The sequence below is a fragment of the Toxoplasma gondii genome, chromosome III (genome assembly GCF_000006565.2).
Source record: "Toxoplasma gondii ME49 chromosome III, whole genome shotgun sequence".
Classification (NCBI taxonomy): Eukaryota; Apicomplexa; class Conoidasida; order Eucoccidiorida; family Sarcocystidae; genus Toxoplasma; species Toxoplasma gondii.
The window spans coordinates 1,329,971-1,343,677 of NC_031470.1; the positions used below are offsets into that span (position 1 = coordinate 1,329,971).

At 53.7% G+C, this 13,707-nt stretch overlaps 1 protein-coding gene across 1 annotated transcript in view; it reads left to right on the forward strand.

Annotated features, from left to right (window-relative positions):
- The window catches only part of TGME49_253930 (GCC2 and GCC3 domain-containing protein), a gene marked incomplete at both ends in the record, with an annotated part of 36,060 nt that overhangs the window by 15,066 nt on the left and 7,287 nt on the right, over positions 1-13,707 (forward strand). The window contains 17 exons of the mRNA XM_018781033.1: positions 82-247; positions 949-1,217; positions 2,080-2,206; positions 2,490-2,689; positions 3,512-3,636; positions 4,006-4,390; positions 5,005-5,331; positions 5,681-5,880; positions 6,541-6,892; positions 7,451-7,555; positions 7,821-7,922; positions 8,635-8,931; positions 9,634-9,971; positions 10,500-10,545; positions 11,126-11,632; positions 12,142-12,446; positions 13,297-13,447. Of these exons, the coding sequence (XP_018638158.1) occupies positions 82-247; positions 949-1,217; positions 2,080-2,206; positions 2,490-2,689; positions 3,512-3,636; positions 4,006-4,390; positions 5,005-5,331; positions 5,681-5,880; positions 6,541-6,892; positions 7,451-7,555; positions 7,821-7,922; positions 8,635-8,931; positions 9,634-9,971; positions 10,500-10,545; positions 11,126-11,632; positions 12,142-12,446; positions 13,297-13,447 (4,002 nt within the window). The remainder of the gene's footprint in view (positions 1-81; positions 248-948; positions 1,218-2,079; positions 2,207-2,489; positions 2,690-3,511; positions 3,637-4,005; positions 4,391-5,004; positions 5,332-5,680; positions 5,881-6,540; positions 6,893-7,450; positions 7,556-7,820; positions 7,923-8,634; positions 8,932-9,633; positions 9,972-10,499; positions 10,546-11,125; positions 11,633-12,141; positions 12,447-13,296; positions 13,448-13,707) is intronic.

The following is a 13,707-nucleotide window of genomic DNA, read 5'->3' on the forward strand; positions in this document are numbered from 1 at the left end:
ATGCTAAAAGGATACTGTGAAGCATGGGTGATTTACAGTTTCTGGTTGCCAAACGCATCTTTGGATTTTCCTTATTTTAAGGGTTATGCATGCAATCGGGACGGCGTCGTAGACTACAAGCTCTTCCCTTGCCCCACAGGCTACTTTTGTGGCGCTGGAGTCCTGGAGCCTGAGGCGTGCCCCGCCGGAACTTACGGGGCAGCTCCGAAGCTCACCCGGGCAGACCTGTGTGAAGCCTGTCCGCCTGGTAGGTGTTTTGTCTCCGCTTAGAGAGGCTATGGTATTAGGATGTCCTTCAGAGAGCCGCGAGAGCCTGTCTGGAGGCGTCACGACGGGCACAGGTAGTGACAGTTTCCTCGACGTTATCAATGGTATTACCTCTCTTCCTCGTCTTACCGATGCGCCTCTGCACTGATATGGACATCTGTGGCCCAAAACACACAGACAGGTTAAGACTATTGCACTCCATCTTTTTTATCTGTTTGCACAACTGCATACATGATCGTTCTCGTGATACAGAATGCCTCACCACGAAGGTTTCCTTTCCAGGTCTCTGGAACCAGCACGAATCTGGGGGTATGTGTCCGTCTCAAGGCGACTGTTACGCGCGACAGCGACCCTATCGCTCAGTAGTTGCCGATGGTTCACGTTTACCCGACCTACAACGCTTTCATGGAGGCTCGTGTTCCACGGAATATTCCTTGTCCTGTTCTCAGCATGTCGCTTTCTTCTTGTACCCTAGTGTTTTCCTGCAACGTTGTCGCCCCCGTTTGATCTCATGCTCGCGTTCCTGTATCTCACCTTGATCGGCTTGATCGGCGACTCCAAGTGACTCTGCCGGCCATGCACCAACCAGCACAGAGGGCCGTAGCGCGCAACCGAGCTGGAAAGACACTGACAGGTTTACGGTAGCTGTATCCTGCAGCATGAGAAGCATGTATTCTGCAGGAATCGTTTGTACAACGCGCGATGAGGAGGACGGTTCACGGCGACCACAGGCGCTCGGCTGTCCAGCTGGTTATGTTTGCCCGAAAAGCACAAGTACGCCAACACTCTGTCCTGCCGGCACCTTCTGCCCCCGAGGCACATCGACCCCCCGCACATGCCCGGCTGGCTATTTTTGCCCGGAAGGAGCAGAAACTCCTGTCCTCTGTTCCAAAGGAACGTTCTGCTTAGAAGGCGCAACTGAGCCCAGTGTGTGCCCTGCAGGCTATAAGGTAAGGAAAGACAAAGGGGGCACTCAAGGGTGGTTTCAAAACAGGCTTGGGGGCCGTCAAGCTGAGACCTGGAGCTCGTGCCTTTAGGCTCTTACGCCGCAGAAGCTGCTAAAGGGATTCACTGGTTTTCTACCATTTATGGGACCTTAAAGGACGTCTTGCTACTTTAGCATATATAGGCGCCGAAACCATTTTGGACGCTTCTGACGATAGAGAGGCGCCTAAACGATTTCATTGCTTCTTCAGTAGAGAGAAACGGCCAATCATTGAGAGCGAGACAACATGCTAAAGAGAAGAGGCGACAGTGGCCACATAGGGTTCTCACTCGAATATTCTCTGTTGTGACACGAAAGACGGTCGTATTCCATTCGATGTTTGTGTTTTGGTGCTTCGATGCCACGAGTCTGTGTTGTGAAAAAGGCCCACGATGTCAAGTGAGATGCTGGAAAGCCCCCTCCGCATTGCCCGGCAAGGCACATGTGCGTGCACCTGAGTACTCCCGAAAACATCGGGATATCTATATGCCCACCCATATATCAATGCATCCATATATCTATATATATAGATATATAGATATAGATATTCGCGCATATATTTGTATATATAGCGGATATCATGGGGCTGTGGGGGATGCGTCAAGTGATGGGTGGAAGGAGTTTTTTCGCATTTTGTCTCCGAGCATCAGACAGCCAGTCGTACACCCTCACACAGCAAGCGAGCGGCGTCGGCTACACGTCAGAAACTGGAGGGCACTGACGCAAGAGACTGTCTCGTCTTCCAAGGGTTTCTTCGGTCCAAGTCGACTGCCTTTAATCCCGCGTCCGTCGGTGAATCTCGTTTACGCCTGGTGCGCGCTTGTCAGGCAAAGGACTCCTGTGTAGGCGCGTACTCCGTCGAGGCCTGTTGTGAGCCGTGCCCAGTGGCCACCTACTCCGACAGGCCAGGAGCTACACACTGCAGCCCGTGTGCAGCAGGCTACATATGCAAGGGTACGAGCAAGTCTCGATCTTCCTTTCTGATGCATTCTTCACTCCGTCGCAATTTCTCTCGAAACGTACCGGTGGGTCTTACGGCTTCTCCAGTCTTTTTGGTTCTTTCTCCTTCCGTCCCCTTTTTCTACCGAGTCCCTTCGCTCGCTTGTCGGGCGCTAGGTGACCACAGATGCGCGCGGCCTCTGGTTTCTCTCAGCGGTGAGCCTTTGTGTTCCCTCCGCCGGCCGTCGAGTGGAGTGAAAAACCTGGCTGCCCACGCTGTTTCTTCCGCGTTGTCTAGGCGGTGCTACCACGGCGAAACCCAGCGCAGAAGAGACGAGCTCTGAGGGATACGTGTGTCCACCGGGCTACTACTGTCTGGAGGGAGCTTCGGAGCCTACCCCGTGCCCCGCCGGCACCTTCAGAGACCAGCCAGGAGGCGAGGCTCTCGACGGCTGCTCTCCGTGTCCCCACGGAACCTTCCAGAGGTTTCCTGGAATGGTAAAACAGGCAACGTACTTGCGTTTCACCAGGGCGCTACCTGTGCATGCAACGCTCGGCGGATTTCTTGACTTGTAAACCAGGCGCTGCACACTCGCTCGGCACCGCGAAACGATTTACGGATATGGGCGCAAACACTCTGGCCTTTCGAAACTGTCACCTGCAAGTGAAACAACTGCTGCGGCACTGCTCGTCTCAACAGTTCTTTCTCCACACCTCACACAGCAACGTCTACGACGAGATTGAGGAAGGCACTGCTTACGATCTTTGGGCCGTCATCTGTTTGGTGCGATTTGTCGCTTTCGGTAAAACGCTGTGAATGGTTACAGCCCACCTCTCGTTTCTCTTGAGCCGGAACACACGAAAGAGTCGATAGCCGTAGGTGCCATGCGTTAACATGATGCCCAGGTGTGTCGACGTCAATGTCTGATTAAGTGACTCTGCGTTTTGTAGTGACGCCCACGCTCTGCGTTGGGGGGTTTTGTCCTTACTGGTTGCTATTTATGTTGGCACACTGACGGTTCGTTTTCCGTGAAACTTCCTGTTTTCTCATGTTCTCGTGAATCGCTCTTTTCGTCTGTCTCTCTGCGCACGATACTTTCTGTTGTACTGACTTCTGATGGGTGCCGGAATCCTTGTAACTCAAACCCCCGCTTCGTCTCTTACACTTTCGCTGAGATTTTTCGAGCCTCTGCTGGGATCATCCAGTCCGGAGCTCGGTTGCTACCCCCTGAGTGGCAGCGTGCAGTCGCGATTGCCTCCACCGAACTGCGCTGCCTTCTGCGTTTTCGTTTCTCGCGGTTTCTCTCGTCACACTTGCAGGCGTCGTGCACCAAGTGCGGGGAGCATGCAGTCTCTGAGAAATCCGTGGGTTCAACAACATGCACGTGCCTCGGCATCTCTCGGTTTTACCAAATCGAAGACGGCACCTGTCCCTGCTACGCTCGGTAAGAAGGCAACGTCGCTCACAGCGGAGAACCATTGCCGTCTGGCTCCCGTTCCTCGCTGCCGTCTTCGCGCGGAAACCACAACAAGCGCGTCTGTCAGTATTTCGCAGCCGAACGTACACTCAGTCTCCCCGCAAACTCGGTTGTCTCTGTTTGTTCGTGTGTGATAGCAATCATCCATCAAAACCGGATTAGAACATGCGCAATGTCACGCAGCCCTGGTGTCGTTGGATAATGGCGTCCCGATCTCGCCCAGTTCATGCATTTCTGTGTGTGTTTCCCTTCGATCCAATCCCCCACCCCCATCACCCCCACCCCCCGCATGCATTTCCGGGCACATCTTGGCTTTTTTTCTCTTTTCGCCTTCAGCTCCTCCCCTCAAGGCGGAGAGCCTCAAGAGTCACAGGATGGCCGCAGTCCTTGTGAAGCGAAGCTATACCCACGTTGTGCGTCGGGCAGCCACAGGGACGACTTTGGCGCCTGCGTGTTCGAGGCCGAAGTCGAGTGTGGCGAGTCATGCCGTGGAGGCTCTGGAAGCTTTCTCGCTGCATTTGGTGTTTGCCAGTGCGCTGATGGACCTCGCATTGCAGCCCAGTGTACATCCACCTGCAAAGAGCAGCTGCCACAGGTGTTCGTCTCAGATGCAGGCTTCGAAGAAATCGACTCTGTTCAGGGATCCAAAACGGTCTACAGCGAGGGCCTTCCTCCCGACATCGACCTCGCCCATCTGCAGTTCTTGTGCAACAAACTCAAGGTGAGAGGCGAGACGCGAAGCGGGCAAAAGAGGGAGAAAACGGGAGTGTGATGAGCGCTGCGAACGGCGGTGGAGATCTGAGAAGACAAGGCTGGGGGGCGCGCAAATACAGGGGCGACGCGAGCTCAGAGACAGCGCGGATCAACAGGAACTGGAGATGAAAATCACATGTGGATCTCCAGGGGTGTAGACGCGATGTTTACAATATCTGGGAGAAGGCGGCACTGGTCGACCTGACATGGTGATCGCTGTGCATCTACGGAAGGTAACAGTGATCCATAGATCACGCGTAGAACTTAACCGATCAGAAATAGCCGCTGGCGACGGAGAACGGTTCACCGTGCCGTGTAACTCAGAGCCCCATTAGAAATTCATTCTTCGTGCCGTCCCTCAGTGCACATGCACATCTGTTTACGCTGTCCAGAAACTCACACAAGCATTTGGGGACTAAACAATTTATATACACGAACGTATATACATACATATTTGTATATGTATATATATATATATATATATATAGATATAGATATATTTATATGTATGCGTACGATTTGGAGACGTGCATGCGAAGTCGAAAAGGGTGGCGTGTGCTTGTCTGTTTTCTCCCAACACAGGAGGGTCTGCGGGGCTTGCCGTTAACGTCGCTCTGCGGCGTCAGCTTTCATCAGGCTTCGTCTGCCGGTCTTGACGGGCTTCTGCGGATGCCTGAAGAATTTCGACCGGCGCACGGTTCTCGAAATTATGAAGACTCTCAAGACACTTTCGCTGGAACGCAAGTTCAGCTCCGGCGCTCCATTTCTTCGGCTTCCTTCAAGAGGCCAGGGAGTCGCCAGCGAGCTACGGACCCGCGGCACGTTGTCCCCAGGCCAGTTCAGTGTCTCCAACGGGGGTCAACGATCATCTGGGAACTCAAAGATGGCGTCTATCCGGTTTACCACAAGGTGAGATGGGAGAGGAAGTACAGGGCAAGGAATCACCTCGGCAAGCGCGTCTCAAGTTAATGGCAGAAGAACAACGATGGGAGGCCTCAGCTGCTGCGGCCTTCAGAGGGTCTACCCACAGATAGCGTATCTCCAGAGTTTTTGACACAGTGGGTACCAAAAACGAAAGGAACGGTTTGGGGTAGAGGCGTTCGGCCCCATATATGGACTGCACACAGAGAGTTGGTTTTTCAGGAGTTCCCCTGTGAGAACTGGCGCTCTTGTGTGTCTCTGAAGAGGCGTCCAGCCTCTTGGAGAGAGCTGGCCACAACTGAATCGATCCTTGGTTTCCTTTTTCCCCGGCATTCAGGAGAGTCTGATGAATACGCATCCGGCAATGGATGACGGCCCGTTTCGAGAACTTGCGCAAACTGCTCCGATCCTCCCGCAGTTCTTCGCCTACACATTTCTCGTCGCGGGCTCCTTCGTTTTTGCAGCCTCCGACAATCCTCTGGAGATTGCCGTCGTTGTCGTTGTCCCCGACGGCGTCAGATGCCCAGCAGCAAGCACGTACGGTCTCTGGGGGATCCAGCGCGACTCGACTGGCATGCAGCGAATACAGCAAACTCACGTCTCTGTTTGTCTCCCTTAACGTAAATTCATGTGTCGACTATTGTTCCGCTTCGCATTCACCCATATACATATATATATATATATACATATATATTTACATATATATATATATATATATATATACATATATATTTACATATATATATATATATCGACATCTATCTACAGCTCTCAATCAATCAATCTATTCACCTATCGCCATGTATATACACATATTACTGTCTTGTTGGATGTCGACGAGGATACACGTTCAGTGAGTAGACGCGCTTTTCACCGTCGACCGGCTCGGGACTCGCTAAGTCATGGAGATGCGCGCCCCACTGCGCTACGACAGATGCGCATCGGAGGCAAGGACAGGCGACGGAGGGCTGCAGGCGCGGCGCCTGAGAGCGACGCCCCGTTGCACAACACTCGTTGAGAGTGTGGCCAACTGCATTGGAAGGATCTGCACCGGGCGCCGTTGTTCGCTTGACTTCCTTCGTGTGACGTTCTTGGCCCCCGCGTTTCGCGAACAGACACACACACACTCTCGGCGAGGCAGAGCCGTGCGAGAAGGATCCCCACCTGCTCTGCCGATGCGTCTTTTCGAGTCCGCAGGTTCGCCGCTCCGCTGTCAACGCAAAGCCTGGGGATTCTCGGCGTAACGACGGCATCGCAGCGACTCATGACAGAGCCCAACTGGGGTGTGGTGTTTCTGGGAGTTTTTGCTGTCGCTGCATGCTGTCTCCTCGCCTTCTACGCAGTCTGGAGGTGCAGACACAGCGCCTGGGAAGTGCGTGTCTGGACTGCGCCCTTGGGATCCGCGAACCGAATCCCTAACGACGACTTTAAGTCGGTTCTCGCCGCTTTGGACGGTCTCCCCGGCGCAACGGGCAACCTGCGGTGCACAGACACTCGGCTAGTACACCACGTCGTCGTGAAACCTGCTGAGCCACTGCTGGAACCTACGGTGCGACACAGAGCGCGAGTTCTGGATGCTGTGGAGACGAGGAGTTCAGAAGCTCTACACAGTGTCAAAGGCGAGATGCATTTTGGGCAGAGAGGGATAAACACATGCATGCACATCGAAGACAGTGGCCAAGCGATGGATTTCACTCTCGCTGTGGATCCCCACAGTCCCGCAGCTTCGCTTCCATCAGACCTCTCGCATGCAGGCTTTCAACTTGCCTTGTGGTGGACAGCAACGTGTACACTGGACACTGGCCATTCTGGGAGTTGCCATCTCGTGTGAGACTCGCGTATTCATCGCACTCGTACCGGAGGCACTGCTACATGGACGAGTGTTGTGTTTCAGAGTTAAAGTTTCCTTACCTATGCGCGGCGCTGATGCCGTGTGAACATGGCGTTATATTTCGTTGCAGCTCTCTCTCTGTCTCTTGGCACAGAGATCGGAAACAAAAGGTGGAAGGGGAGGAGTCGACCCTCGAGGGTGGTAGTCTTTACAGAATACTTATGTCTCTCGTTCTAGTTCAGCGATTAAGGATTCACCGAGTTTCTTGTTCTCTAGGGAAAAGCAACAAGTCCATCCGATGACGCGCCGATCATTCCTCTCAAGGATGCGGCAGATGCGCTGGTTGTCGACATCGAGTCTACCGACACACGGCTTCTGCAGGTGCGCACCTATCAGTCTTGACATTGAACTCAGGCAGAATCAGACATGAGAACAGAAACACTATCTGTGTCTTCGGCTATTGCCACTTTCGCAACGAGCTCTTCGTTTACGTTAGCTGCTTCTACCATCCTCTCCTCACTACCTATATATATATATATATATATATATATATATATATATGTATGTATGTATGTATGTATACGGAATATCTGCCTGGACTCGGTTATTTTCAGGCAAGACAGTGGTTGTGATTTTCCCTATGTAGGTCATGTTCGAGAAGCTTCTTGATTTTGGCAATATCCTGAAGCGTCTCGTCGAGGATGAAGTGAAGGCAGTTAAAGCCGCCTGCGACGTCATGCCTCAAACGGTTAGTCCTTCACACGGTAAACGAACACCAACGGAAACGCATCTCCAGCATCTCATCTTCGTCTGCGACTTGTGTGGTGAATGCAAACGCCGACCAGAGGTGCGTAGGTTTCTCCCTCTGTCTCCAGGACCTCCCCCTCAAGGCCCCTTGCCGGCCGAAAGGTTGACTGTCACGGTTGTCACTCCCCAGAGTCTAGTTTGTTCTGAGGATTGGACAGGTCTGTGAAGGCGCGCAGAGTTGCTTCTGTTGATCGTATTCCATTCATGTCATTCTCTCGACTTCGTGATCTCATTCGCAAGCAGGATTATATCTTCGCTGAACGTCTCGACAACCCCTGCAAGTCCGCAATTTTCTGTCGCTGCCCTCGACCTGTTTCCTGCGTGTGTTTCCCGGTGTCGTGCGGACTCCCGGTTTCCTCTTTTCTCCCTCTATTTTGCTGCTCCTCTGCTTCCGAATTCAGTTGTCAGCTCGGCTCTGTGTGACGCCGAAGTCGCAGCAGACCCCACAGACTCGCTTCTCCGCTTTCTTCCGTCACACCACTGCTCTCCCGTCACACTCGACAGATCTACAGACTCGAACAGGGGATTTTCGACCGCGCCAGCGATTGACGTAGATGTGTCTTGGTCGACGGTCCCTTGGCGTCTACTCTTTCGCGGCATGTTGCCTCTGCGGGCACAAGCGGCTGTGTCTCCTTTGCCTCGTTGGCGTGCAGCTTGAAAGAATTCTAAGGCGGACTCGACAAACGCTTCTGCTGCTGCCAAACGAGCACATGTGGGCCATCTCTCCGAGTCAGGCAAAACTGCTGCAGGCCCTTGCATGCGTCTTCACCGAGGGCGACAACTCTCCCGCCGTCGGAGAGGCGCTGGCCAACGCGCTGACTCCTCATACTTTGGAGAGTTCTCAGGTCTCAAAGGGAGGAGACCTTCCCGGTTCGCTTCTCGCCTGCGTCGACCTCGCTGGCGTCGCTGTCTTCGATGCCTTCGATTGCTTGTGGCTTCTCGAGCCTCAGGTGAGACGTCGAGCCTCAGTGGGGAGAGGGGCCAAAGGGCAGTTCGCCACTGCCCACTCGTATCGTGTTCCTTCCCGAACTGTTTCTAATATCCTGAAACGGAGCGCAAGGCGTCTCAGGGTGGGGAAAGCGAAACATCTGTTCCTTCTGGGTCATGACGTTTCTCTTGCATAGGCACCAATGGCTTTCTCTGTGCTCCAAAAGTCGCGAACCGTACCTGCTTCAGCTCACGCCGGTCCGGCTGTCTCTGTCACCGGAGCGTTCTTTTGTACTCGTCATGACCCCCCCGCCCCGTCCCTGCTGGAATGGCCGTCTGTATCCTTCTAGCATTGGCCTACCGCGACACTGAACTGTATACCTCGATTGGAACAGAACCCACCTGTGTGACGTAGATCGCGCAGCCACCAAGACTCTGTTTTCGAGACACGCCAAGTTTGGAGACATTGCCTTTCAGTCTACGGTTGACATAGGATACGAATCATAGCTTCATAACAATTTGATTTCTTCAGGAGTTGCAACTAAGCTGAAAGGCAAAACCATTTTTCAGGAGATACGTTTATTCTACACAGGGGCTGGTCAGCTGCCTTCTTTCTGGGAGGGGCGACCGCGATTCGCTCCTGCGGTGTCGCCGTCTTTCCTGTAAGACACCGCCAACTGGATAGTCCTCCATTCTTCTCCGTTCTTTCCGGTCTTCGCGTTCAGCACGGCGAGGACTCGGTGGCCGACCGTGTGCTTGGAAAGCTCGAGAAGTTGTTGGAAGGCAACGACCCCCTGGAGGAGAATTCCGACTCACTCTTCGTTATTTACGACACCTTGTTTGCGGAGCGGGCTTATCAGGAAGAGCGCTTGCGGCGGGAGTGCACGCGCGTCCAGTCGCGTTTTGCAGGGGTGATGCAGAAGTTCAAAGACACCTGCCAGACTCTTCACCTTCTGCCGGCGAAACAGGCCCAGGCGTGGTTCGAGCTGAAAGATTTCCAGCTGCGAGAGCTGCTGGACTTCGAAGCCAAAGCCTCCAGGAGCATCGTCGAGGCCGCCGTGGGGTGAGAGGAATCACTCACGCGAAAACGCAACGAGAAGGCTTCCGAACCGCAGCTCGAGTTACCGGGAGACGCAGCTTCTCCTTCGCCAGTCTCGCTATGTGCGACGTTGCTGTGATTCATCAGCTTTCCACGACTTCTTTCTGGGTGGCTTTCGGAGTCTCTGGAGACCTCTGACTCACATGCGGGAAGGCCTCGCGAGACTCTCAGACGCCGAGAATCGCACGCGGCCCGTGGTTTGCTTCTCTCGACAGTGGGAAGGTCTCCACAGTTTCCTAGGTCACGGGGGCACACCGCGAAAGAGAGAGTCTGGAGGGACTTGTGATCTGACTGCCCCAGGGGAATGGTCACTGTGCTGTAGTTCAGGTAAAGAGCGAGGTCCTGTCTTTGTATCTAAGACGCGTCGCAACCGGAGATGTTACCTCGAACCATGGTCTCAGTAGAGAGCATATGCGGCACTGTTCGGCTTCAACCGACGCTCGCCACAGCTCTGAATTCGACGAAAGCCGATTGGTGGTGTCCTTATTTCAGGGGAGTGCGGAGCGGAAAGGCGATGCTGAATGACAACCTCTTGACGGTCAGCACTTTGCCTTTCCTGATTCGTCGACGAAAGAGCAAATGTTTTTCCAAGTGCTTACGTGCATTCGGGTCGCCTCAGTAGACTTGAGGACTCTGAGGCTCTCGCTGTCTTACGTGTGTCTTGGACGCCGCCAACGATGCGCCCCATTCGTCCGGATGAAACGCCGCACTCGCTCCCAGAGCCAGTCGTAGCCTTCACTTGGACATCAGACAGTTTGCTTTTCTTCGAGCCGGCCCAGGCCTGTAGATGCTTTGCCCGTTGCAGAAGCGGCGAGTGATGTTTTCTCAATTCGTTCGTCAGCTCACCTGCGTATTTCGACGACATTTCGACGTCCACAGTTTCCTGCGCTCTCAGAAAGCCGGGAGGCTCACGCCTGTGTGCTTCGCGTCGTGTGTTTTTGTCTCTTTCTTGGCTTCCGGCTCAGCGCCTCGATAGCTGTTCGTTCACATGTCTTGCGTCTCTGCTTTACCATGTCGAAGCCGCTATTTTCTCTCTGTTCTCTCCTCGAGCTCATTCCACATGGGTGAGTCTGTCATCTGAACTCCGCTTTTGCCCTGTGTCCTGCTGCGCCGACCAGACGACTCTGGAGATGGACTCCTCTAACAGTCGCGCCTTTCTCTCGGGGATTCTGGCCTCTTCCCGGAAAACGCTTCTTGACCAGATTCGCCAGCAACTGGCAGCGGCCCTGAAGGAGATGAAGCAGCTGCTGAAGAGACAAGACGCCGCGTTGATGGAGCTCCTCAGTGAGCACGCTCGAAGTTACCGTACTGCAGCTGAGGCGCGACGCCACGCATGCAGAGCGCTGCTCCAGCAGAAGCACACAGAAGAAAAACAGAGGCTGAAGCGGTGGAGTGCCACGATGGTCAAGGCGGTTAAGGAGACCCGCAATGTGCCAGCAGAGATGCAAGGGAACGCGCGAGAGGAACAGGAACGTCTGGATATGGAGACAGCTTTGGAGCAAGTCCATCGTGCCACTGCTCACAGACGACAGCTCGGCGAGGATCGCCAACGCCTAGAAAATCAGATGGCTGAGGCCGCTTTCAGCACCGCGGTGGACCTACACGAGGCGCACCTCGACTTTCTTGTGAGTGAAGGAGTTCGCGAAAAGCCAGTCAAAAAACAGAACTCGATCTACGTCCAGGCTCGCATATACGTTTGTCTCACGATTGCATACCAAGCGCCAAGATGCACTATGGTTGTGCACAGTCGCCGCGCTATGAAACAAGCGTGTCACAGACGAGACTGATCCAGAGAGCAACTAACGGCGCCTTCATCGTTCGGTGAAGCCTCCAACTGGACTCCAGGAAGGGATTGTTTCACATTCGACTAGTCTCTGCATCTTCAGTGGAAACCATTCTCAGTTTCAGTCCCGCCTCGCGATCGAGTAGGCACATGCGGAGACACACCTACGCACACATGCATATGTATCTATATGTATAGATTTTTGATGCGGCATCGGCTTTTGTTTCGAAGGTGCAATCGAACGCTTACGCGTCACCTCGGCCACCTGTGAGTTCAGCCGTTTCGGCTTTTTCCTCGTCACTCACGGGAGTCTGTCTCCTCGTCGTAGCTCTGCGTCTCTTGTGTCTTCAGCGCGACCAGACCCGAATGGAGTACCAGCTTCTCGAGGCGTCCTCTAGGGAAGACCACGAGATCCACAGCGACTTCGCTGTCGAGTTGGGTACGCTGCAGCTGGAGGCGCTCGTGATGAACGTGATGAAGAGAGCAGCAAGGCAAGAGGCAAACGACCAATGCGAGACAACTCTCGACGAAGTCCTGGAGACTGAGATGGAAGGCTGGAACGGACAGACAGTGGTGACAGCGCTCCAGGCTGTCCAGAGCAAAGTCACGAAGCAGCAGTCGGCTAGCCGCGAGATCAGCGCGAGTCTCGTTGCCAAGTAAGAACCTTAGACGAAACGAAGCGGTTTCGACGTAATCATAGCAGGAAAGCCACGAATGCATCCCTCTGGAGTTTACACATGCACGTCGGCGAACGCAGCAGAGATACGAGACTCTCCCTGCGGCATTCCGACTCACACAAGCAGAGTCGTTTGTCACAGAAAACGAGTCGGACATCCCCGAGTCCCCTCAGCGAATCGATGGTAGTGTCGAGCATTTCCTTCGCTGCGTGAGGCAGCTTCGCTTGAACGCTGAACTGTTGGGGTATCCTTCTAGATGGAGGTGTCTCGCTCTGTCTCGTCCTAGTGATATAAACGGCTGAGTGGGATGGCAGTTTAGCTGGCACCCCGGCCTTGTGAGACTTTCTTCGGATGGCCGAAGCACATCGAAGTTGCAAGGACGTTGAGAGGGCGTTCCTCCAGCTGCGCCGTCGCCATTCCAGACGACACGGAAGCTGGTGACACAGCGACTGGACTCTTAGAAACAGTCGGCATCAATGATGCCGGCTGGATTACGGAAAAAAAGAGGGTCCTTCCTGGAGACAGGTGTAGAGAAGAGCTCATCGGACGTATAAGATGCACGCTGTTAGTGGAATAGCGCCCCGCTATACTAATCAGGAGGATCAATCTGTATGCTTGGATACTGAATCATTGATAACTGATACCCAGTCGACTACCTTCCTCTCAAGTGGCCACTCTGAGTCTTCGCTTGATTACACTAGCTGTGAATAAACAAATGCCGACAGGTGTTTCTGGAAGGCCAGTATGTCCTTTCTAGGTTCAGAGCTGCCAAGCGAAAAGCCACCGGCCTTTTGTGCAGCGATTCCTGACTCACCTGTCCTGCACTCAGGGGTAAACAAGCTTCTGAGGCTCTCACGCGCTGTGTGGCAAACCGATACGATCTTATGACACAAGCAATCGACCAAATTCAAGGAAAGTCATTCCAACTTGCTCTCAGCGCTTTGGAGGCGCGGGAAGACACGTGGAAAGCAGCTCTTTCCGTAAGTGGATTTCTCCGTAACAGAACCGATCCTAAGGGTCGCCAATTAGGAAGAAGGAAGAAGGCGAAAGCGAACGCTGATCTTGCGACGCGAAACTGAAGAACAAAGTACCCATTATTTACGCATCTTTCCACTGGTGTAGAACAAGATTAAAGGAGACTGGTCCTGTGGAGGAGCGTTTCAGGCATGCCCAAGTGTGTCCAGCGTTGCTTTAGGCGACAAAAACGCAATAACCGAGGGGTCAGAGTAATAGCGCCTGT